General features: G+C 40.5%; 1 protein-coding gene across 1 annotated transcript; it reads left to right on the top strand.

Moving 5' to 3' along the window:
- Positions 1–2,791: 2,791 nt before the first annotated feature.
- Positions 2,792–27,218, top strand: klf13 (Kruppel like factor 13). The gene is made up of 2 exons (XM_082160585.1): positions 2,792–3,567; positions 19,621–27,218. The coding sequence occupies exons 1-2, from the start codon at positions 3,117–3,119 to the stop codon at positions 19,944–19,946; spliced, it is 777 nt and encodes a 258-aa protein (XP_082016711.1). The 5' UTR covers positions 2,792–3,116; the 3' UTR covers positions 19,947–27,218.
- Positions 27,219–27,421: the final 203 nt, after the last annotated feature.

Raw genomic sequence — 27,421 nt, 5'->3', positions numbered from 1 at the left:
CATGTACCTTTTTGTGGGATGTTTGTTCTGGAGTGTTTGGGACAGTGCAGAACAGCGTGATCCACAGTAGTCATTGAGGTCAGAAATCATGCCAAGGACAAGGGAGGAAATTTCACCATGTGAAATGATTGACCAGTCAGCATATTATGCAAGAGCACTGTTGATGTTATTCGGGAAGTTCATGCAGGTTGTTATTCTCACGGTGGAGTTTGTTTTGTAGGTATAAGCACATTTGTTATATGTCGTGTGCTGCTGAAGTCTGCAGAGGGGTGTTGTTGAAGTTGTCTTTGGGTGCTGATCTGAGACCAGATCTGTGGTTTGTCTTTTGATGGTTAAAATCAGAATTGGTCTGAGACAAAGCTGGTCCAAGATCAACATATAAAGACACTGTCTAAAGACGAACAGGAAGAGTTGTTACATGCATGATGGGAAATTATATGTTTCCCAACTCTAGATCAAAAGTACAAAGCTTAACCACAAGTAGTAAACAGCCTCTGAGTTTCACATGTGCCAGAGCTGCTAAATTGACATTTAAATGCTACAGTAAGGTCAATGTAAAAACACACAAAAACATAACCGAGAGAAAGAGCGAAAAGAAAAAAAGAAAAGGCAACACAAAAGCAATCAAGCCCTGGTTATCAGAGTCAGGCCGTGATGGGAGTGCAGGTCATTTCTAATTTATGGCTTCCACAGAAAGGAGACAAACTGAACTGTATTATGTGACCTTCAGTCCTTTGAGGTGTGTTTGCCAATCAGACTCTCAGATCACGATGACACGTTGTTAGGAAGCGTGCAGTCAAGTGGTGATTATGATAGACACTGTAAGAGCTGCCACATTATTGTCCTTCTTTGCTTGTTTAGTGAGGGAAAGGAATCACATGCACAACCCACATGAGTCATGACTGGAAAGTATCAGTTTCCACCTATAATGACTGCGTAAAACGTATCAACTTGCTTCGGTAAAGCTGACAGGGCTTTGAGGGAGGTTAAAATCTATCTATCTATCTATCTATCTATCTATCTATCTATCTATCTATCTATCTATCTATCTATCTATCTATCTATCTATCTATCTATCTATCTATCTGTCTGTCTGTATGTCTTATGTCTGTCTGTCTGTCTGTCCTAACCACTTTTTCTTTTTTCCTATATTGACAAAGGCAGAAAGAGCCTCATTAAGTCAAGTTCTATATAAACAATAAAAAGGTTATATTAAATTTTCCATGTTCCATACAAGGAAACTAATCTAAAAAGTCTAATCAGCCCATGCGGCTATATGCGCCTTGTGTTCTAGGACAGCATGGCCTTGGATGGGCAGTTCCACCTGTTCATACGGTCAGGCTGTCCTCACAAACTGTTTGTAAGTCCAATGGGATTACATCTCAAAAGCCAGAGAGGACAAGCGTAACAATCATCAGTAGCCTAATGATGCAGAGCCTCAGGGGAATACAATATTTCTTGATAGTATAGAAGAATGGCTGAGTCATCTCACTCGCATGGTGAAATTGAGAATGTGATTCAACACTCCTGAAACGTTTTATTGATTGTTGAGAGAAGGACACAAATATTCAATGTGTGGAACATGGAATTTCATTTACATTTTCTCACCGGCATCAAAAATGCATTTTGCTGAATGGTAAAAGTCAAATTGTATGGTGAGGTGCGCTTATACATCCTGTGGTGTGTTCTTGGAGAATCTTACACTTATTATTGAATCACAGACATGTTCATTTAAATGCATTCTAATATGCAATGCTCATTTAGGTGCAGAATATAATTTACAGAATATTATATAAAGAGCAAAAATAATTCTGTAAAAAAATAATAACACAAAATATAATTAATTACAATTATGAATACATATTTTTAATATAATTGATCTTTTTAGGGGTCATTTTCTTCCATTTGAGACCTGAGGCAGCCATCTTGTGAAATTTGAACTGTCGTCTTGTCGTTATCCTGTGATTTGCTTCAGAAACACTGCAATGAAATGCAAGAACAGCCAGTTCTTGTGGTGGTGAAAGAATATGTAAAGTAATACAACCAGATGGCTCTCTGAATGCCATGTAGCCTTGCTCTCAATGAACACTTAGAACTTTCCAGAGAAGTACTGTGAATAGGACTGAAAGAGAATACATTGCTTTCCCACAGGAGAACAGTGCATCGTTAGAGCTGAAGTGTTGGGCTTTAGCCCTTTATTTTCTCCTCTCCTGCATGCTTTCATATGAAATAAAAGATTAAGTAACTTTTGAAACACTGATCTCCATTTTCACCCCCACAGTCTGCTTGTGTAATGCAGGAATATGAATATATTTTCCAGTCTGGGATTCAGTTGGAGGGAGAGGGGAGAGGGGAGAGGGGGGGAGATAGCATATTATAGCTATTATAACAGTACTGTTTCGTCATTCAGTAGATCATTTGATATAGTGTTGGCCCTAATCCTGCTTTTTTTTTACATTACTAATCTTGATCAGAATGCTTTGAGAGGGTGAGGGGAAATCTTTATATTGCTTTGCTCCATTCACATATGCTGTCTAGACCATTTTTCACTATATGATAACCACCAATTACTTTGCTATTTAAATTAGGCTATGGATAAAAATATAATGCTTTAAAATAATCTCCTTCCTGAGTGGAGTTCCTTTTTATACTTTGTAAAAGTTTGGTGGGGGCAAGTAAGGTAGCGAACTCCGGGACACGTCGCCATCCAATGAGTGCGCGTGGCTCGGATGACGTTGCCAAACGCTACCGGCGACACGCCCCCAGCATGGATACAATCAGCACTAATCGGCGCACAGCATACTGTCACTTTAACGTTGTGAGGACTACAGCCACGATGGGAGTTTTGATACTCAATCAAGACAAGTTTTCAGAGCTCTCATCACCGGAAACTTCTCTCTAAAGGAAGAAAGCAGTCGGTGTCGCGCGCTCACGGCTTGATCTCGCATGATTTACATGCAGGATGTCAGTGTTGCTGAAAAGCCGGTAAGATAGTGCAAAGTGAGTTTGCTTATGAGAGCTGCCTATTCAGCACCACACAAAGGGGATCTACTGAGTTCAGTGGTCTGCTGTCATTGGGTTTGAATGTCATAAAGAATTTCTACTCTTAAAACGAAATGGATCACTTCGCAGCAGAGTGCCTTGTGTCAATGTCCAGCCAAGCAATTGTCCACGGTCCAAAAGGGAATAGAGAGATCAAGCCCGAAACTGCGTCTGCACAGAGGAATGGTGAAGAAACCAAGGAGCCTTTGAAAGACAACTCATCTCTTTTTGTGGTGGCGAGAATTCTGGCGGATTTTAATCAACAGACCCCCACCAATTTTGCCGAGCAGGCAAAAGTAAAAGAGGAGAGCACACCACCAACAGCAACCCCGACCAGAGATGATGGGAACTCTGCCACACCTACCACCATCACCGGCGACCCTGCTCTTAAACAAAGAAACAAACGATTTAGGGGGCGAATTGAACAAGAACCCCCACAGAAAAAGCACAAATGCCACTATTCAGGTTGTGAAAAAGTTTATGGCAAATCGTCCCATCTCAAAGCCCACCTAAGGACACATACAGGTCAGTTTCCATTCCTGCCAAGTGTATTGCCGTTTCGCAGATCCAATGTAAACATCGCGGCACATTATGTTCCGCACAAGCTCAGTTTTACTTGACGGGACAACTGTTGTCGCACTGAATACAATGGTATCTTTTATAAAACGTGCATTTACTCTAACTTGTCGTTTGAAGGGAATAGTATATTATTCGATGTAGCCTCGTGAATATTGTCACGCCCACCATGAGGAATATGGTAAACAGCAACAGTTATTCTCCATCAGAGCCTCGCCTATATGAGCCACCTCAACACACACACACACACACACACAAGCCCACCAGTTTGGAGTTTCAAAAAGCACTTTATTGGCATGATTATTCTGCGAACAATATTCCCAAAGCATTAACACACACAAGAACGGTGACAGCAAAGAAAACAATACAATAAAAATAATAGTATATTAAATTAAAGAAATACTATATAATATTAAAGAAATACGATTAAAGAATACTATAAAAGAAGCATTCAACAAGACATTATTGCATAACAAACCATTTACAACATATGCGCGCGTGCTCGTGAGTCGTGCATACAGACTTATTGTAGGCTACTCATATGAATACCTTAGCATAAACTAAGTCTGCACGCAATTAAATGTAACACTGCAGCAAAGAAGCCAGGAACCCCATGATGTAATCACTCATAAAAGTCTTGTATTCTATAGTTTCAGGAGTCGATGGTGGTGGTGGTGATGGTTTGCGAAAAGTGCACTAGTAGCTCGCGGTGCAGACAGAGCAACGGTCCAAAAACAGCAGATTCGCGTATACTTCGGTTTTTTTTCTTTGCGTTAGTCCGTTAGATATATTCAAGGGGGTTAAAATGAAAACTGAATAAAAGATGGGGGTTGGTGAGACTTCTGCGGTTGCTTGTTTGACTGTTAAGCTCTTTGTTGTGATGTGCCACACCCCCGTCAGACAGACTGCCAGCTGATCTGGCCAGCAACAGACTCGACCAGCCGAGCGCGGAGCCGCGCAGACAGAGTGCCCGCCCTCGGCGCGCACACCTCAAGCCTTCATAATTGACCGTTAGGATGGAAAATACATTTAGGAGAGTAATTACACGTTCTGTACCACGTTTTCACGCGTCGTGGCGTGCAAAGCCGCCGCTATCATTTTATGTGTTGCTGTCTTCATGTCAGACAATAGATAGACTTCCTGACAGAATACCCTGAGCTAAATAAACGATATTGACACCTAAGGCATTGTGGCCTCTGATCAGAGATACATCGCATAAGTGTGACAATTGTGTCTGGGTTTCCCGAAACACAACCTAGTTATTTAAAATGATGCAGCAACTGTTTCTGTTAATCATCTGGTGTCAGTGTGTGATGGTTCAATTTTGATACTCAGGCCTGGTTTCACAGACAGGGTTTAGATTAAGCCAGGATTAGACTTTAGCTCAATTAGGACATTTAAGTAGCTTTTATAAACGTGCCATAGAAAAAAAAAACATGACTGATTTGCATCTTGACACAAACCAATGGCAGTATTATATTTTGAGAGATGTCTTAACTGAAAGCAACTAGCACTGACAACTCAAACATTCATTTAAGTCTGTGACTAGCTTAAGCCTTGTCCGTGAAACCATTCTTTATCATCTTCTTTGCCTGAGTGTAGCCTACTTATTTTCAAACTAGTTGTTTTGGCCAATCCACTGACTGAAAACATGCAGTTCTGCACATTAATTAATCGATCTTAAGGTAGTCCTGTATACATTTTTTGAAGTAAAGCTATTGTGCAAAGTAAATCACAGCACATTGTTAGCATTCTAATTAAAGCACTACAGTTAAACAAATAAAAAGTAAAACAATGTATAACACAAATGTGAGTAAACTAGTCATTCTCACTAATCCAGAACCTAACTAATCAACCATAGTGACTCATCTCATGTGGTTCTGGTGTTCTGAAAATCTGACATACCTGCTTACGATGACTTTAAACTGTCATCTTTGAAACTTCAACAAAGGCAGAACGTCTCATCAGATATAAAAAAAAAAAAAACAACATCCAGGATGTACTAGCAACTATACATGTGTTGAAAATGTTGGTTGCACATCTTGTCTTACATGCTTATCAGGATTTGCTGCCACCACAAACATCATATCTTGTGAGGCTGGCAAGACTACCCCCAAAACCTTACCTTAACATTAAAAGAATGCTTATAGTTTAAACGATTACATAGATACATTAAAATAATTATATAGTGTGGATTGACCAGATTTTCAGTACACGCCTTGTATATAATACTGTAAACTTAGCTTTGAAGTACTTGAGGGCGTGTCATCTACACAGTTGCTGTTTCTTTTAGTTTTTACTTTGCTTGATAATAGGTTTGGCCTTTTACAGTATATATAATGACATGTTTATGTCAGAACACACCACATACCACCCTGCATTCAGGCATATTGTTCTGTAAAACTCTAGCTCCAGTTGTGGTCCATTGTATGGTGTTGGTTATATGTGTCTAGTTTTGCGTTGACTGAGTAAGTCATCTAGAACAGATAAACAGCACAATTCATAATTTGTGGTGATTTTGTTTATGGTGTGCATTTTAGACCTCCCTCACTTCCTGTCTTTCAGTTGGGTTATTCTCTAAGTTCCAGACTTTAGATTGGGTTTCACTGTAGTCACCGGGCTGCGATCGGACCATGATTCGGTTAAACAATGAGTGTTCCATCTCATTTGTTTTGGTAATCAGAGAATGTGGGTCATTTGAGTTCAGGCTCAGCCAACCTGCTCTGTTATGGAAGCCTTTCTTAAGTACTCAGCAGATTTTCCATCAGTCTCTACCAATGGAGCAAAGAGAGAATGGATCTTTCTCCCAGCAACACGCTGCTTTTTGAACTGAAGGGGGAACACATAGTTATAAAAACAAACTTGGGGGAGCCAAAAGTACTGAAGTCCTCATTTGACTTCAGCAAACGCCCTGAATTCCCTGCTGGTTCTGGTTTGAACCCTGCTTTGGATCATTTGTTTTAATCCAGAAGGAATTGGGCACAGGGTTGCATCCAGTTTTCTATTCAGAGCACAGTGTGGTCGATGGAGTCATATAGTACAGTGGTAGGATAGAAGCTTGGGCTTTCTTTCATGCGCAGAGATGCAGTCACTCTTGTCAAACTGCTTTCATAAAAACGATTAGTAATTTCTGACAAGTGCAACAGGTCTTGATATGTTTCTTTGTTGCATGTTTCTGTCATGGCAACTTCGTAATAAAGTGTAAATATTTCATTTGTTTGCAGGACCTTGGCAGTGTTCTTGTGCTATACGGTTGAACGAGTAAATCTTGGGGAAAGGGGGGAGGGCCCAACCATCACAAGTGCAAGCTTGCTGGAAAAAGAAGGCGTTTTATGATAGAGCTGGAGCAGATGTACTCTCATGATTATACAACATTGAAATATTGCAAAGGGCTCAACGTAATGCTTTGAAATGCACTGCCGCAAATGCAGTTTTTTAAACTGTAATGTTCTTAAATGGAAGGAACCTTTGACTTTGTACTTTTGAAGACAGTATTGCATTAATAGAGATAACTATGTCAGTGTCAGAGTCTTTTTAAAAAAAGTTTTATGTCCCTTCCCAGGAATTTGTTATTAGTTCACATAACTTTGTAAAGCCCTTGTTTGCAGACTGAGAAGACCCTTTCCATCTCGCTAACTGTCTCAAACCACATACGTTTGCCAAGCCAACAATTTTAGGTTCAGGATCTATTTGTAGCTTTGTTTTCTTTTTAAAGAAAGACTATGTATTGTAAGTTCTTGCCCTCAGTAATTCTGTGGTAACCTGTGGTTACAGAGTGTCCCTTACTTGGATAAATCTGGTAAAATAACCTTCTTGTGACCTTTCGAGAGGATGGTTTCAGTTTAGTTTGTACTAGCACTGCTTCTGTTGTCTGGGTGCATTATGAACTTTTATCTCAAATGTTATAGTCAAGTTAAGATTAGATCTTGGCCTAGGAGAGCATCAAGCGTAATATTTGACAGATGTTTTATGGCTGTGCAGAGTCTCAAGGCAAGAAAGGAAGACACACAGGAAAAGTTGGAGAGGGTAGAAAGAAAGGAAAAGATTCCAACCAGCATGTGGCTGAATAAGGAAGGGCTCATTAATCATCCTAATAAACACAGATGGACAGATTCAGAGAGATGCTTGGTTTGCATTCAATGAGTTGTTAACTGTAATGGTGCACAATGTGCTTGCAGATGATAATTTATAACATTATCATCATTACTTTATTAGACTGCAGTTGACTTGTGATGAGAAAAGGAACTTGTGGTAGGCATATGCAGATGAAATGGGTGTGGGCCATCCGGGAGCAAAAACAAAAAGAAGATTTTCACGAAACCTGCAAGTTTCGGTTCAGTAAGAGGAAGTGACATGGCTTGAGAAGAAAACCAAGACCATGACTGTGACGTATTCTGGCGGTTCAGTATGCAAAAAAAGACACGGTGTCCTTTCAGTGCATGTGACTTTTCTCGTAAATGTAGTTCCTCTGAAAGTATTCTGCATGCGACAGTGACACCTGACTTTCAAAGTGAAACCGCTTGATTAGTATTTAACCTCTACAGTGTGGTTTCTTCACATTTAAAGATTTAATACAATGCAATGCAATGCAAAAAAACAACAACATTATTTTCCTTCCAGCATTAAATATGTTGAAATATGAAATATGTTGGGTTCAATAATGCTGATTACTTCAAAAATATAATTTCAACTAGATAACTCGATTTTTTTTTTGCAGGTTTCCATGTGTTTTTTTAGTCTTGTGGCTGTACTATTAAAACAGTGAATATTTTAATGTCCCTGAATATGCATAATTCACATTATGCATTATGCCGCAGATGCGGTCAATTGAACTTTACAGAAATTGTACCCGAAATATTCCTTTGGCTTGCATTCGATTAAGTCACTTTCCAGTATAATCCTGTTCAAAGGTATTCACCATAATTGTGTTTGTTAGCATTCTCTTCTGATGCTTTCTGAAAGTCAAGGTTAAATGAAAAAGTTCATTAGGTTCACAAATTGCTTTCAGTGGCAAACCCATGACAGACCCTCCTGATCAGAATGGGTACATGTGGCCCCTGTGTTCTTGGTTAATCTCCCTCACCCCATAATTTAATCTTCTCCCGGTACAACTTTAGAATGTCATCTGAGCCCAGATCCTAGACTCATTATTCTGATTGGGATACTCAGGACCTGAATCACTAGTCCTTGTACTCATGGGAATATCTCCAAGGAAGTGGAGGGGCATGTTACCACATCAAGCCACTAAGTACTTGAGAGAGTCCTGAATATTGATAGCACGCCTCAGATCACACTGTTGCATGATGTGCTGTGCGAGGGAGATTAAATGAGATCACCTCCAAGGCCTCAGAGGTTTTTTTGTAATCCTCCATAGCATTGAGATGGTAAGTTTGAGCGAGCGGAGCGGTGGGACATAGAAGATGAGTGCAAACGCGGTACACAAATTGCTCATTCTTCTGAGTGGGTTGGGGAAGAGAAGGGGAACACAGCAGGTTGAGGGTCTAAGGTTACCAGACAGCTTTGTCTGATCTCCTGTGAATATGAGGAGGCGGGGTTCCTCTTCAGACCGAAAGAGAATAAGAGGACAGAATTGGTCACAAATTGATGAGCAAGATTGGCTAAAGCAGCTTTGTTGGGAGAAGGATGCTAACAAGTACATTGTGCCACCAAAGACAGGATTGGCTTTTTACAAACTGATAACCTCACACTTATCCTTAACAAGATTGTTCAAATTAAAACATGTTTAATTTGGAATCACATCTCGGCATGATGCAGTTCTGTTGTCCACCACTTGCCTTGACTGTTATGAATTACGTGGTTATAGGGTCATTAGGAAAGGTCATGCTGCCTCTGTGTGTGGCTAGTACGCATTAGCTTCAATCCCCAGTAGCACCCCTCTTTAACATACACATAAACAAAGCCCATAATCACATATTTCACAGTTGGTTAGATTTTTTGTTCGGCCTGTGAACCGTTATGTTCCTTACGTGATCCTTTATATTGTGTTCAAGAGTCCCAAGAGATACAGTTGTGTGCACAATGTATAGATGACATTGTTTTGCTACAGAATTCAGCGAATGGATAAAAACAGTGTACGTAGTCAAATGTTTTCACTCGAACAATAGATCGGACCATTGGTTAAAGTGCACATTAAAGCACACCATCCTCCCACGTTTATAGCAAATACGTGCAAAATTAAACTGACTCGTCAGCCATTTTTCTTTCCTCTGCACTGGGTTATTTACAGACATGACATCCTGTGCAGTCATCCTGCCCGTGGTTCAGGTGGAGGGTTTAGAGGATGGGCTGGACCTGGGCACTTTTTCCCTGTGCTGGGCGCAGTGCCATGGCTGGGGTGGGTCTGGGCGCAGTGTGAGGGTGATTGCTTCACAACAAGGAATCTGCTCTCTCTGACTAAAACTATTTTCCGTTCCACACCCCTGGCCTGATACCTTGTAACCAGAATATATGTTAGATGCCCAAGAGTGCATGGGCTTGGCTGACCCACTTGTCATTCAGGATACACGCAATGCTTGTTAATTGGGAATGATGTTAAGCAGGGGTCACGTGAGTTTTATGTGTGTACTTGTGTTTATGTTTGAGAGAAGATTAGAACAAAGAGAAGTTCAAATAAATTAGTTATACTAGGTTGTAAAATGTCTTATGTTGCTACTCCCCAAAACCTTTATATTTGTTTAAAAATGTTTTACACTTTATTTTAATGTGTCCCTGTTACAGTGTAATTATACATTTAAGTACTGAGTAATAGTAATTAAATGTACTTACTATAGGGTTAGGGAGGATTAGGGTTTGGTTTAGGGTTAGTTGCATGTAATTATGCCTAATTTATAGTTATTACATGTAACGTGTAACAAGGTTAAATTAAAATAAAGTGTTACCAAATGTTTCACCACATGGCATTTTTAGAGCATAATATTAACATTTTAAACTTCTTAAATGGTATAAAAGTTTTTTTTAAATCCATATTAAACAAACATGAATGTCAAAAGTACATTTTTAAGAACTTGGCACATGTATGTGCTTTACTAAATTTATATTTTAAAGATTTTTGCTTCTATTTATCATGGACACTCTTCATGAAATTAGCTATGTTTCCATCCACCTATTTTTATGCACATTTTGGGATATTGCATTAAAAAACTGCTGAATGGAAATGCCAAGATGTACATAAATTCAAAAATCTGGTACATTTTTATCCGATAAGAACCTATGGGCATAAACTACGATGGAAACACATTTACAGAATAAATTCATTGATGCGCATTAAAAAAATCATGTGACTGCACGATTGGATGGCATAACTAGACTAACCAGCGGGACGATCTTTACACGTCTTAGACTACTACGTTCCTAAACAGCAGGCATCCTCCTCCAAAATGCGTTTATTGCGTTTTGTCTGTGCACTCTGAGACGCAAGTAATTTATTATATACGAAAATTATTACATTGGCTTCTCCTAATTTTCTTAGTGATATTTAGTGCGAGTTGTTCTCTTCGACTCACTGAATGGAAATGCTGCTTTATTCGCGAATGTTTTATGCAATATTCCAATTTTGCACATAAGTTAAATTCGCAACTTTGGATGGAAACATAGTTACTGACCCAGTTGTCTATACACACCGGTTCTGTCTACTTAGCATTTCTCATTTCTGTGAAGATAAAGTCTCTTTGTGTCAGATTTTTACAGTCAGCCTCCTGTGTGAATGGTAGAAACCATGCTTTGGTGCATCTCTCTCTCACTCAAATATGATTGGCTGAAATGCTAAAGCCCCCTGGGTGTTTCATCATGCGCTTATCCGCCCTTTTGCAGTCATCCATCTCTCCTGTAGCAGCCCTCACTGACGGGAATACAGCTCTCTTATTTTTCTTTCATATGAAGAAAAGCATACAGTCTTTAGCTACTATAAAAACCAAAATCCAACTCAGAATTCACCATACATTAGACCAACTCAGCTATCTCACCATAGAGTTGGTATTAGGCCTCAGCTTCCTATAAGTACCTTTCGTACTCTGCTGAACTTATGGTTATTTAAGTTAGCTTTGGCAGCGTCATATAAAAGCCAGTCTGTTCCTACTCAACCATCCCCCATTGCCCTGTGTCCTCTCCACCCACCCATGAGGGTGTAAGGTGAAAGAACTGCTGAAGCGTTGTATAGTTTGAGCTATTTTTCTTTCATACATTTACTATGTATGGGTGTCGATTTCTCTGTGCAGGAAGAAGGGGATATGGAGCTAGAGTGGAGCTGTATTTTCAGCTTGCTAAAGCATGAGCCGCTGACTTGGAGTCTCACGCAAACTCAACGTGGGGCGCTAACCCTGCAATTTGTGGGTGGGGATGTACTGTACGGAAAGGCAGAAGTGTGGGGGTGGGTACAGGGTGGAATCCGTTGTCAAAGCCCTCCATTGATGTAGGTCACTTGCTCAGCTTCATCTGCTGGCAATCTGATTTGATGATTCTCTGCAGTTGCAGAAGCTATGCATGCATTTGGGTTTTTGGAAATGAAAATTGAGGGGAGCCACAAAAAGAGAGAGGTTGTTCTCTGCTCTGTGCCAGAACCTTGGTTGCCTCCTAGGCTTTTATATTGACATTAGCTCTTTCCAGTGAGATGTTTGACCCCTTTACTGTCTAATAAATCTGTATGTGGAGGACCCGGGCCTGTGTGTTCTGCCAGGCGTGGCTGTGGGATGAAAAGGATCATTCAGTGGACAGTCATGGGGGAAGGGTTGGCTTGGTGGTTTCGCATAGAGAAGATCTCACTGTCAGTGGTGTCTACTCAAGGTAAATCTTCAGGAACTATATATGTTCAAGGTGTAGTTCACCCAAAAATGAACGTTTACTGTATTTACTTAACCTTGTTACATTTTGTTAAAAAAATTAATAACTTTTGTTTTCTTTTGCAAACAAACAAATAAAATATAGTCTAAAGCAGTGGTCAGGAACCTATGGCTCGCAAGCCACAGCTGGCTCTTTGACAAAAATCATGTGGCTAGCCAGGTCTCTCACCCTTTACCAACAAATGACGCATCACTAGAGATCCGGTCTCTGCCGAAAAACCAGCCAATTACAATTCCTTTGGTTGTACACTACAGCCTACCGAAGTTAATGAAAAGTTTATAATAATAATATATTTCAAGTTGCACCGGCCAAAGTGTGCGTTCAGTGCTGTTCGCGAGTGTCGCGACAGCAATCAGCGGCAAACCACTTACATTTCTATGGTAACCTAGAGCTCCTGCACTTTAATGGTCAAATACGCACAGAAATATGTCAAAATGCCCACCTTGGTGGGTATTCACGTAAACACATTTGATGTAAGCACTGCTAACACACACACACACACACACACACACACACACACACACACACACACACACACACACGTTGGGTTTTCATGTTTTATGGGGATATTCCATAAACATGAGAACTGAATTTTCATTTTGGGTGGAACTATCCCTTTTAAGTTTTGCATTATTCAAGGATGTTAACAGAACCTCAAACAGATTTGATTAATGTTTGGACGATTTCATGGTTGACAAAATAAATGATCCAGCTGGACAGGAACATTTGTCCATAAAAACTGGGATTTGAAAAGAGGACGCTTGTTCAAGATCAGCCTTCATAAGCAATTTCTGTTATTAGCTGTAGATATAAAAATATAATTTTAGCTCAGTGTCCTGACATTTAGCAGGCTTTGTGTCTGTACATGAGTGTCAGAGCAATGGGTGACCCCACCCACCTGCTCTTGCCTGTTACCATTTGTAGGCTTATGGCTACAGCTGTCTTAATGTGCCTCGTTAAATGGAGTTAAAATAATTAAGCTGTGTTGCAAAACAATCCTAGTGGCCCAGTTTTGCCAGGACCCGCAGAAAGGTCTATTCCAAGGCTGTAATCATGAGTAGGGCAATGCTGTGAGATGCGCTCCTCACAAGGTGGGAAAAGAGAGAGGAGGGGACGTAAATCTGCAGCAGTTGTGGCTGCTTTCTCATGCAATGTGTCATAGACCGTGTGTGCACATGTGCTGTAGAGGCTGGGAGGAGTGAGTTATGTCTACTAGGCTTGATTGAAACGCCTGATGGTGAAGGCTCTCTTGCCAGACACAAGGCCAGCACTATTGTTTCTCAACAGCATTAAAACCCTGGGAGGAGAATGTGCAATTGAAAAGCAAGTGGTTTTTGGCGTTTTTCATCAAAGACAATAGAGGTGATAAATTAAACATAGTTGCCTTTGTCACAATGTCTCTGGACAAGTCTGTTCCAGTCCTAATCGTTGCACCTGACCTAGCCGTAATGTCTTTGTTACACCCACATCCATTAGCATTAATCCTCAGTTTCTCAAAGTCACTGGCACGAACAGAGTACTGAGAGCCTGATGTGACTCACCAAGTCTCAATGTAGTTAGTCAACCCTGCGCCCCCTCCCTCCATTAGCACATACATATGTGTGTTGTACTTCTATTTTTTGTTTCATTCCAACACTCGTCTCTGAATGCTGGAAAATTTTCGCTCAGTCAGCAATCTTCTCACTAGACCTTCACAAGATTAATATGAAGTTGTGTCTAATGCAGATATGATGATAATTTGCTAAATTACCCACAATTATAGTGTAAGTAAAAACTATGTTTGTGCCCAACTTTGTGGTTTTTGGTCTCCATGGTGTGTTGCGGTCTCTGTGAACTCACTTCTTGGCAACCTCTGTGTGATGGAGGGCGTGACCCATGCTCTCTCCCAACTTGGTTGCTGATGGGATTACATCCACTTCCAAAATTCCCTGCTCCTATGGGGTAGTAATGAGGTCATCTTGGCAAACATCTTAGCAGAAAGGGGAAGCTGGGTAGTTGGCAGAAATTCTCCAGTTTGCTGTGCTGAGACAAGCTGAGAACTTACTTGCAGACAGTTTAGGAAGCTTTGGGATTGCAAAGAGGCCTGTCTAGGTTGTCAGTGTCCCAAAGCAGTCTTATCATTAACATTGAGGGCTTGAGCTGGCAGATTCCTGTATGACCCACCAGGAACAAATTACAACCTGCTGTGTAAGTGCTGCAACTACATTTGTGGTGCCATTGTGGAGCTTCTTATGGTTTTCCACAGATAATGAATCCAGAGGACGACCAGAGGCTAGGACTGTGCCCCTGATACAGAACTTTTGATCTAATTGGGATCACCATCTGCAACATTGGGGATCTAATACATATGATATTGAAAGCATCCTGTCTTCTTCAAGTTTACATCTGTATTTGTTGTATTGTTTTTGCTTTGCCTCTGGCTAAAGGTAACTGAAGGCACATGTGTACTGTCTGTAAAATTCTTTGCAATAAACCTTGCAAAAACAAGGACAAATTCACAGTAACCTTCTAGATACTTATGGTTATAAATAAGTATTTTATACTAATCTAAGATCAGTTTCCACTCTCCTGGTCCTGACCGGACATTCCTGAAAGTTAAAAAGAAGAAATAGCAAATGGTTTCTGCTATAAACTTTCATATGAAGAAAAAAAGTCTTCCGTATTGTGTGGGCATTATGCATGGGTACGGTTTGGTATCTGTAGGATTAATGTAAAATATTCGTCTAATTACCTTAGTATAAACATTTTCTCAGTTTTCCGAATGATAGCAGCTGACGTGGGACTTGCAGAATTTGATCTCTGGAATACATCTTTTCAGAGCATGTTCTAGGGCATCAAGTGTGTGCTGCCCTTGAGCAAGCCTAGAGTGCACTTTGAGCTCATGGTTATAAAGGATTTGTAAGACCTCCCATTGGAGGTCCTCCCTGCCTGTCTTAATGTCTGCCTGCCTTTCACACGCAGTGTCTGGCTGTCTCCATTCCTACCTACGTCTCTGCCTGCGTAAGTGGCCTCACGGTTGAATAAACCTGAGGAATTTTATCTCACCCACACAGAGATGCTGGTAGCTCTTGTTGGAACAGGTGAGCGACACCAAGTCTCCTGGATCGACATTCAGTCTGCACTTGTGTTGCTCAGATAGTGGCCTGATCAGATGTCTGTGCCACAGACTGTTCACATCAAAAGCCCCTTTTCTCCTGTTTCCTACAGATTCAAGGGAGTCTGAAGTTGTTCTTTATTCGGGCCTCTGTGCAATCGAGCATTTGCGACGTGTTTTTGTACATGAGAGAAGACATAAGTATGAGTTTATTTACTGACCCAGTGGCCCTGAAAGGGAACATTTATGTAAGGCTGCTGTCTGTGACATAATGGTATCGCCTCTGAAGGGAAACACTGTTGCTCAGTTACCTTCGTTATGGGATGTCCGTACTAGCAGGTGTGACGTAACTGCTGCAAAGGGTAACTGGGTCACTGTGTTCGTTAACATGGAGGTCAAATCTTAATCTCTCCTAATTACCTTCCCCAGTTGCGAAAACACATGCAGAGCTAGTTGCACCACACCAGAGAGGCTATAGCCCATCAGTATGATGACATGCCAGTGCCTATGGCATACAAACCATTATTATTATTAATTGACACGTTGCATTGCTGCGGTTAAAAAAAAGACCACGGGCAAGGGGTCAATAAAGTAAAGTTTACATAAATTTTGGCATGGACATTTGCATGAACAGCATGACACAGTTTCACCATGGGTTGCGGACTCACTATTGTTTTCCCTGAGGGACAAAAAGCAGAAGCGTCCTCATTGTCCCTTTTGCATGGTTCTTGATGTGCTGGATAGTGCCGCAGCAACTTCCATCTGTTATGAAACTGCCCCACGCTGGACAGTGCGATCTTTTTACATAAGCCTACTTCTGAGCCACGTCAAGAGTGTCCTCATTGGTGATAATAATATTCCCGGAAATGTGTCCCAGTTGAAAGTTATGGTCACACCATGCAAGCAGAAAATTAAGATTAAAATAGATGAAAAGCTTAAACTTAAAACACTTTTGAACTGAAATAGATATGTTCAAGTTGAAGTACCAAAATTATTAAAATAAAACTGAAATAAAAATGAATAGCTATATAAAGCTATATAAATAACAAAACAAACTGATGAAAGGACAAAAACTCATTTTAAAATATTCATAAATACTATAATAGGATATAAATAATTGTAAAATACTGACAGCAAAGATTAGAATTTGAGATTTTTTTAAACCTGCCCTATTCAACTGCTTTGCTCGCGTGAGGATTAGACTTAGTAACACCTGTGCATTCTATTGATGTCACCATTCACTCCATTGCATGGCCTAGTCCTGCTCATCTCTGTTTTAACCTGTAAAATATTCAATTTCATACTATTGCAACTCTGTGAAGCTCCTCCATTTTTTTCCCTGACTCATAACACACACTTTACAACCTTGAGTTCTCACAGACGCTTTCTTGAATTAATTAGACCGTAAATTACAGGTTGGCTCCTGTCGTCACTGAAGGAAGAATCTTAAACCGCCCAACGCTCTGTCCCATTCCTACTACGCTAATGTTAGATCTTGTGTATTTATGTTTATACGCCACAATCATGACTAGATCCAGGATGTTTAAAAAAGGTCAAACAACAGTGGCCCTCTCAAATTAGTTCTCGTTGGTGTGGCACATTTGAAGGTTAGAGGATTTAAATTGTGGTTTTGTATACTTACGGTATGTTTGGATGGGCTTGAATATGTGTGTGGCAAATGAGTATCAGACGATGTGTTTTTGAAGCAATGAGAGTGCTGAGAAGTTATTTGCTTTACTTACATTTACATTTACATTTATTCATTTAGCTGACGCTTTTATCCAAAGCGACTTACAATTGCTATATATGTCAGAGGTCGCACGCCTCTGGAGCAACTAGGGGTTAAGTGTCTTGCTCAGGGACACATTGGTGTCTCACAGTGGATTTGAACCCGGGTCTCTCACACCAAAGGCATGTGTCTTATCCATTGCGCCACCACCACCCCACACTTAGAGTGGGAGTGAGTGTTTGTGTGTGCGTAACTGTATTTTTGTGCATTTTGTCGCATGGGTGTGTGGGAGGATATAATATATGGCCGATACAAGTGAACCTACACAGACATTGTTATGGACATAAAGCTTCACACAGATTTTACTCTCATGAGTGTGTGAATGTTGAAAGGGTCTATGTGTGAGGTGCATATGCCATCATGCATTTTTGTATGTGTGTTTGTGCAAATGGTGGGAGCAAATCTGTCTGAAAGTGAGTGACAGATCATAGATAAGACAGTCTAGTCTCACTCTGCCTGCTGTTTCTCTCACTTTCTCAGTGTTTTATAGTAGGGGGAAGGGACCCCAGCAAAGCTGTCGTCCCACACATAAATTTGGTATCACGTATATGTTTCGTTTGAAGTTGTTTTTCATTGGGGCCTTAAGGGGAAACCACAAAACAAAGGCAGCAGCAACAAGCTGTCTGGATCTCTGTGTACTCTGTCTAATTTAACCAAGTAATGACTGAGATGTCTGGATATTTTTCCTGTTCTTTGCTTTTCAAAAATTATGCAAAGTGCAGATACAGAACCCATATGTTTTTCAACGGTGGTTTCCAGACCTTTGTGGTGGCACTGCTCAGGGAGTGAAACGGCTGTTGAAAAGCTGGTAAAATAAGTAAAGCAGTTCGCACATTCATGGGGGAAGACAACAAATGAAATGGAACTAAAATGCATGCTGTATCTGACATGTGGGCCCTTTTGTGCACAAAGAAAGAGGGCGTTGGTACCACATCTACTCGCCTTACATGAAACTCTGAGGATACCGCACCGAGATATATGGTCCCATCTGGCTTTGGGTAGATTTGTGTCAAAGCCCACTTTTATTGCCTGAAGGGGAAGGGGTAGGGTATAATTTCCCATGCTTTTGGCTCATTGCTAGTTTCATGTTTGAGTACAAGTTGGGGCAGGGTACCAGAGTAGAGACTGTTAACCTGCCTAATTAAACTCGCTGTCTGGCTTTGCAACATGTGGCAGTAATGGGGGGAAGAAATGCTAATGCTAGGCCGTTACGAGATGTGTGCCAGTTCCACATAAACCAGTGAGTATGTGTTTGTGTGTCCATCAGTTATCTCAATAATGAGTCAGTAAATCCTATAAGCCTCTTTGGAGCAGTCAAAATGATACATGTCCCTCTAGTATACTCATGATTCTCCAATTAGCATGATGCAATGCTTACTGGACTGGAACATATGGTTCATTTTTAATGCAGTGCATTCCTGGTTTAATGTGTGGGCTTTTCACTCAGCTTAGCGATTGTAAAAGAAAAAAAGAATTTTTTTGCAGACTTTTGCTTCTATAGGAGAGGATTAGCACACTCTCACGAGCCGCTTCTAAATAGTTGTGCCACATCAGGTCTTTCACATCTGGTTAAAGACTGTTCATTTTGGGATTTAAAAGCCATCCGTGGAAGGTAAACCCCTGCTTGACCTGGACCTGAATGGTCTGGGTCATTCACCGTTGTTTTTAGTGTGAACTGATCTCGATTCTGTTGTGGTTTAGCTGTTCTAGTGTGTGAACTTGGGTTGTATGGGACCTGTATAGCTTTTGTGCTCTGTTCTAGGTTTGCCTTTTCTTCAGTGAATGCTACACGTTAGCATACCAAGAGAAACCACAAAACTGCTTCAACATCAGTGTAAAAGAGCATATTATACCAATGAGGCATGTCGGCACGGGCTTAACGGGGGCCATGTAGAATAAAAAAGGCCGCAGTAGGACTTTCTTTACTGAAAGAGTTCATTGTCCACATAAGGACTGAAAAAAAAAGAAATGGGTTCACATCAGTTGGCACCATTGGCCCTATTTATCACTGTTAGCGACGCATGGGGGTGTTTATGATGTGGCCTCCTTAACACCTTGTTTTTTACTTTTTCAAAAACAGATTCAAAGCGAAGTCTCAACAATCAAATTTTCTGAAGCACAGCTGCAACTTCTTATTTGTAGATGCTTGTATATCTTTACTGATTCTTCTGTTTTGAAAGTATCACATATGTCTGGACTGACATGAATGTATGTAATAACTCTAACAGCTGTGTGCTCTGCTTTCTTTTTGTGTTTGTCACAGGAGAGCGCCCCTTTCCTTGCACCTGGCCCGACTGCAGTAAGAAGTTTGCTCGCTCTGATGAGCTGGCACGGCACTATCGCACCCATACAGGCGAGAAGAAGTTCGGCTGCCCCCTCTGCGACAAGCGATTCATGCGGAGCGACCACCTGATGAAACATGCACGCCGTCACTCCGACTTCCAGCCGGCCATGCTGAAGAGGCAGCATGGTGGTGGCAACGCCACCATTTCGAGCAACACGCGTCCCGGCTCCCTCAGCGATTACAGTCGATCTGATGCCTCAAGCCCCACCCTCAGCCCCGCCCTCAGCCCAGCCAACTCGCCTTAACCTGGCCGCACTTTCTGCCCACAGCGCCTGGGTCTCCAGGCTGATTTTTTTCTTCTCTATCCATTGTTTTTCTTTCCCCAAAAAAATTACCGGTGTAATAAGCGCCCATGCTAAACCCCGCCGCTTGCTGTGGTGTACTGTACTGTACATAACTGCTTCTTGTAGTGCAATTTTCTTGTGCAACCCCTAAAAGAGAAAAAAACACAAAAAAGAAAATGCCTTTTCCACATGGCAATATTTACATGATGTACCATATGTCTGTATTTTTATAGCTTCTGGCCACAGCCTCTTTCTATTATGTTTTTTTTTTTTTTTTTTTTTTTTTTTGGATTCTTTCATATACAACCGCTCTGTTCAAGTGAACTAAAAAGTTGAAAGGTTTGACAGGTAAAGATGTTTCTTTTTTATTTAAAACGGGTGAGGGAGAGGGGCACACACACACCTCAGGATTCAGAACAGTTTTTTTCTCCTTTAATACTCACATTGACTGCACAATACAAGCATCACTTTACTCCGAAATTCAACAGAGGTTGAATTTTGCGCCCTGCTCAGGGATGGCCTCGTTAGCTTGAAAGAATGAACATGATGAAGATAAACATACGTTAAGAAACAGCCTTACACTTGGACAAAAGGAACTTTTGCACTCTTTTTTTTTGTTTTGTTGTTGGTTGGTTTTCACATCAGGGGAAGCAAATTCTGGGTTTTAACAGTCATTCATTCTCTTTTATGTTTGTAAATTAGTCTTTTAAAGAGAGTAGCAGAACCACTCGCCAGATACGAAGGGTTGGGGGTAATTCTGTCTTGAGACTGGAAATGACTTTATTTTCAACATCTCTATCTCCCGATAACCCTGTACTCACAAAGAGCTGTGCTGGCCTGGGTCCATGTTTCAAAGGGAATCCTCTCAATATAGCATGAATGTCGTGATCAATCCACTTTTACATGCTTGAGCCACCCAATGAAGAGAACAGAAAGCACCACTTTTCTCAGTGGACTAAACTCCCCTTGAAATGTTGGAGGCTGAAGTTTCAAAGCAGCTGTTTCCTCAATAAAAACAGCACATTCATCAACTTCAGGGTTTTTCACTACAGTACGACACATTCAAAGGGACTCGTCTGGATGTACGCCTACTTCAGATACAAATAAAGACAAAAAGCACATGAGCAGAATCCACCAAAGAAGACCAAGGTGTGAACGAGAGAACAGAGTTTTTTTTATTCCACCCAGAGGAAGAATGAAGGGAGGGAGGGATGTTGGCATCCTCTCAGGTAACAGCAGAAGTCCTGGCAGCAGAAGTCCATCTGCAGAGGCCTTCCACTTAGGAAACTGCATCATCCTACACAGGGCTATTCATAGCACACTAGCCAGGGAGACGAGAGCATTACAGTGGAGCTTTACGCACTCTGTCTCGCTCACTCTAGCTGATGAGAAGGAGTGGGCGTATGAGAGAGATGGATGGAGGGCCAAAGCAAAAGTTTAAAAGAAAGATATCAGTGTCATAACCAGGTGGCATGCAAGAATTAGTGAAATGACAATATTGCTGCCATATTTGAAGATTAATATACAGCTATGTGAATCTGGAATTTGGGCCAATGAGATTGCACTGTGGGCAGAGCTATCCAGCAAAACATAAGAAAATCAAAACCATGTAATTGACATGTCGAATGCCAAAAATCGGCTTATTAATCAGTCTGGTTGATATATATTGGTCTGTCTGACGTGGTTATTGGATGATGCTGGTAATCACAAAATGGAGAAATGTTGACTGAATAATTGGCCTCGGCTGCATTTTCCAAAAATATTGTGAGCCTAAGTAGATCGTAAAGTCCATTGGTGCCAATGATTTCAAAAATCTACTTAGGTTATCATCCGATACTGATAATCTCAAAGTTATCAAATATTGGCTGATTAATCGGCCTGGCCAATATATATTTATGTATATTCATCTGTCAGACACTGTTATCGCCAGAATGGCCAATTATCAGCAGATTAACCGGATATATCAGTCGATCACTAGTTAGGACACAGATAATACAACTCAATGTGAATTAGATTGTCAGAGTGTGTATGATCAGGGCCGACTCACTTTATGGTGAGGAGAGCAACAGGCCTCCATGAGAACAAAGAGTGCTATCTGCAGGAGGCAGGAAAGAGGGGGTTGACCCATAGCGAGACAGATAAAGACTGAAGCTTTATCAGGAGCTGAGCACTCCAGCAGAAGAAACACCCAGTCAGCTCCCTCTCTCTCTCACAGAGAAACCTCCCTCCCTTCTGCACTACTCCCCTCTCACCCGCCAACAGCATCCCACAATGCATTGCAGGAGCTTAAAGAGGGAAAATGGCCTCGTCTGATTGGATAGCATCCAAGCAGCCGGCAGGGGGGTGGGGGGGTTGTAATAGAGGAAGTTGAGGCCCAAATCATAACGTCTCACAGACAATAGGCATGATATGCAGTTGAGCATGTTGGGAATTTTCAAATGAGATGTTATCAGTGTTTTTTTCCTCCACTGTCGACTTCTCAGACGAGATCAGTCACACTTTCCTTAAATGACTGTACTTTTTCACAAGCACAGGGAAACAATCGCACATCCTTTTTTTTTTTACTGTTACGGAGCACTGATACATCAGTGTGACCACTCATTACCTCAATGAACAGCTGCTTTCAAACTTAACTCATTAAAAACGGGGCTTTAGGCATTACTACTCGATTTGTACATATTCATACATATCAAGTGAACAATGAATTTGCCGTCCTTTGTCGCTTCAGCCTCCGAGGATGAAGGGACACCATGAGAAACTGTCGACCGGGCCTTACTCGCTCAGGCGAAAGGCATACAAGACCCTCCAGGAACTGAGGCACCGCTATCAAAACTGTTGTGGTGCCGCCTCATTCACTGTCTCACTTTCCCACACACGCAATGTTCCTAAAGTGACACTTTATTATTCGTTTAGCAACTTTTCTGTAAATTTTTTTCACTTTATATCCATATGCTCATTAGTCAAAACCAGCCATCTTGTCTTGTCTCATATTATCTTGCACGTTTTCCTTGCACACCCTCCATGCCCAGTGCAGGGAGACCAGCATCAGAGCCACCCAGCTGGACGAGCGCTCCGGGGTTTGAGGAGCAGGTGGGGAGGCCTGTGAATGCCAGGCCTTGTCCCCCCTTTATCCTTCCTAACAGTCTCCCATCCCCCTCCCAGGGCCTCTCTCATAGCCCTCAAAAAAAAAAATCCACATAATCACGGCTTTCAGCTAAAGAAAACAGCCCTAATCAAAATAAACAGTGCCACGGCGGCATTATTTCTGCAATAAACCCACCCGTAAAGCCGTCTAGCTGTGGTTGCACACTCCCCTCGCCCCGACAGTCATTTCAGATGCGACGTTAACCATCTCCATTGCGACGTTGCCAACTTTAGCGTATTTCTTCTCCAGAATTTCATGTCAGCTTTACCTCCAAAGCAAGCTGGACACATGTTCACCGTGTGCAAGATTCTTTACTCATTTGTAGACATTTTATATTAGTATCTGTTCAACCGCCCTTGATTGTATCTGCAAATTCCCCCAACTGCTGGCTAGGAGAGGGTATTTCAGGGAATACAAGGGTGGAATAAGGCCGGTCTGAACCAACCTCCTCTTCATTAGTACTTCTCAAACCCGGTAAAACATGTTGGGTATCGTTCAGTGAACCTTGAAAACCCGAACCTGCAGGCAACAGAAGTCTCTCGCATTTGGGTACTGGTTAGATAAATATATATTTTTTTCCTTATAATATTTACTGAAAAAATGTATTTTCTCAATGGAAATTCACTCAGCCCGGGTTAGTGTGAATTACATGTAAAACCGAACACGTGTGCTTATGTTTCTGTATTTTTCACTGTACCAATACTACTTGAATGCGAAGCAAGACCATTGAACACAGGTGGAAACATGTCTAGGTCATGACAAGTCAAACTGTACCTGCTACGTTTCTCGGCTTACAACCCATGGATGTACTCATTTCTCTTTACTTGTTATATTTCTGCATTGTGGTGTAATTTTTCTGATTATTTTCTTTGTGTTCAGATCTTAGCTGTTATTATTATAATTATTATTATTACTGATATTTCTTGCGAAGTTTGTTAGTGTTTCATAAGGCTTTCTTTTCGGTCTGCTGCAACGATGCTAGTAAAATTGGACACTTGACTGACACTGAAAGCTCTTTGTCAGGAGCAGGATATAGGTGTATAACCATCAAGTTCAGAAACATGGAGGGTAAAAGGTGGTTTTAGTTGGAAAAAAAGGAAATATCCTGACTTCTCAAAAGCATTGCGTGAGACTTGAGTGCGATTCGAACAATCAAGTTCGATATCGCATTACCATAGAGACCACAGCATTGTGAGTAGATAGTCACATTCGTGTTTTATTGTTTTCTTTGTTATTTAACATTAGAGTTCCACCTATGTGTTAATTTTTTTCTGTCATGTATTTTTTCAAACTCATACCTCTAAAGAAATCAAGAAGGTTATGAAAATTATTATTATTATTATTTTTATTTGTTTTGATGGGGTGGGGTAGGGGAATTCATATCTGAAAGAATTGTCAATTTAAAACAATATTTTTTATGAATTATCAGGGTCTTATGAGCCACAGAGCATCATACTGAAAGCGAATCATCTTTCGTGAAACTCATTCTACCAGTGGATTGCATAAACCCACACTCCCGACTCATCCAGAAACGATTAGTTTTGTATAAGGCTATTTGTTCACAAAATCCCAAAAATGATTTTGATTGCATTTGAATCCTACATTCAACAAACTGCATGTTAGTTCAATAAAACGTGCCAAAGGCATTAGAAGGGTGATTTTGTTTGATCATATACAGTGATAGTCAAGATAAAAATGACCTTGTACAGTTTTCTATGATTGATGTACGTTTTTATGTGTATGTAGCGGGGTGAATGATGTTTTTAGATTCGCAAGTATTTCTAATTTTCCCCCTTTGCCGTGTTCTCGATGTAGTTTTTGTTTCCTTTAGTTGTTTTTCTTAATATGTCAATGTTGTACAGAACAAATGCACATATTAGTAAAAGTGAAAACTCAGATATTAACCTGTCCACCATCCTACGTGAAAGCTCTACCATTCCAAAGGATTGCAATTACATTTGCTATAAATATGCTGCTTATATCCAACCAATGCATCAAAGCTTAATTTCTTTATGTATTTATTTTGCAATTACTCTTTTTGACTGTGATATATGTATTACATGACTTTTGTTACTATAGTTCAATTTGGTACTTAACTTTTTTTCCTCTTTGCTGTCCTTCTGACATTTATTTGTCTGTAAACTGCTAAATACTCTCTTTACCTAAAGAAACAGCCATGTTCTGATACAATAAACAGAACCCTTGACCCTCTCAGAATAGAGAACAGACAAGATGGCTTCCATACAAGTGTGCAGTAATCGGTTCCAATATTGTCTTCCCATGCAAAATAAGGTCAGTTTGAATAACTGATGTTCTCAGTGCTGAAGGAGGATGACGTTTTAGTTTAAAGAGCTGTAGGATGCGATTGCCAAGGATGCTGTAGTGCCACGACATGTAATTTCGCCCTCACTTTTGGCATTGGGTGCATTGGAAGTCTCTTATTGAATTTACCAAAGGCTTCAGGATCGAAATAATGAATGTTCATGCCGCGTTAGATGGAAAGTTACAGAAGAATATTTGTTTTACTGAAAGATTTTAAACAAAAGATTAATGCACCCTAAACTCAATTTTTAGTGGAATCAATCAAACTAGGCTGTTTTCAACATGGATGTGCAAAATCAGCTATGTTTGACTTGGTTAACCATTATTCACACATTCTAAGCCATTGTAAAGGCTTTTTTGATTTAATATAGTCCCATGAATACATATCTGGGAATAAATCCACATACAAAACAACTGTACAGCATTGTCTTTATAGTCCCACCGTGCAGTCAAAGATCCCGTACTGGTGAAAGTTACACTGTGTTTTTGCAGTTAGATGTTTCTCCAAAGAACCTATGGATGTTTAAATGCTATTCAGTGATTGTGTATCCAGGTTAACAAAGCTTCAGAGACATTGACACACTTCGGGAATCACTAGAAAGTGAGCGTAACTTCAGAAATGGATATTTACAATGTCATGGGCTAAAAAGTTTTGGTCTGCATAATGGTAACCTCTAATGGTGGATGTGGATTGAAGTCTTAGCCGTGGCTTAGTTTCGACTGTTGTTTATGTTTTGTCTCTTGCTCCGCACAGGAGACACTAACTGCTTTTGAGGGCTGTGGTCATTTCTGTTAGTCTGGTCGTCTGCCAAATCGTGTGGTTGGGTTCGCACAACCTCACGGCTGTAAAAAGCGAAGGACGGCCATTTGTCTCTGATCCCCAGGTGTGGTGACCTAACTCCCATAATTTGGGGAGAAAGGCGCAGACGACCCCCTAACGAACACCGAAACTCATTTCAAAGTAATACGCCAACATTTCCCATATGATTAAACCCCAGTCTGAAAATAAGACACTGTGAAAGAGCCATCTGAAAGACTGAACGCATCCTCGCTTCCATATGACTTTTCTCTCCGACACCTGTGAAATCATGTGTTCGATGTTCCGGATATGGGAACGGAATCATTTATAATTCCTCCCTCTTCATACATACCAGATAAGCACATCGTGTGCTAACACTCTCCTATTGTAGAGATTTCAATAAATGTTGTATATTGAATCGTAATGAGGCACTAGCGGCCTCATGCTGTCCTGTAGACGTTCGCCGCGTGAACTCGACTTGCCTTCCTATTGTACGTATTCGTCTGTATTTTAACAATCTCTTTTAACGACACCGTGTGATGCCTGCTCCAGTGACTACATTGCGCTGGGTTTCTATGTCCCAGCACCTCTGTACTTTGTACAATAGCTCTTCTTTAGCAATGGCCAGTTCTGTTCTCCATAACCTCATTCAAGACAACTGCCGCATAATGAAACTATTTTTGATTTTATTTTGATTTGCAATCAACCAAATCACTACAGTGAAGTATTACAGTTGTACAGTTCCTTGAATTATTCAGATTATATTATTGTTGCTGGTCTATGGTTGCTCTGCTGTATCTTTTTATGACCTTTTTTTTTTACATGTTAGACAATATTGTGACTATGTCCTATGCAAATATGAGAATTAACAAGAATTTGTCAAATAATGTATGTTGTCTGTCTTAACTTGTATGCATGAAATAGTGAAGTTTACATTTGAGAATAAATTCATAAATAAGAAGCATCACTAGGATTGTCTCGTTTTTTTGTTTACCAATTGTATTTTTTATTATGTACAATATAGATTTAATTTGAATGTTTAAACATAGGTGTGCACAGCTATTTAAAATGTTAAAATAAATATAATATTTACATATAAAAAAATGTAATACAAAAATCTTTAATGCAAGCATTACATTAATTTGAATAAATTATTTAATTTGTATATAT

This window comes from Leuciscus leuciscus (genome assembly GCF_965113295.1).
Source record: "Leuciscus leuciscus genome assembly, chromosome: 25".
Classification (NCBI taxonomy): Eukaryota; Metazoa; Chordata; class Actinopteri; order Cypriniformes; family Leuciscidae; genus Leuciscus; species Leuciscus leuciscus.
The sequence above is the reverse complement of the archived record's forward strand: the minus strand, read 5'-3'. Positions and strand labels throughout refer to the sequence as shown.

Coding starts and splice junctions, on each gene's coding strand:
- klf13 (XM_082160585.1), top strand. CDS start 3,117: ATGGATCACTTCGCAGCAGAGTGCCTTGTGTCAATGTCCAGCCAAGCA. Junction 3,568..19,620: donor CCACCTAAGGACACATACAG/GTCAGTTTCCAT, acceptor TGTTTGTCACAG/GAGAGCGCCCCTTTCCTTGC.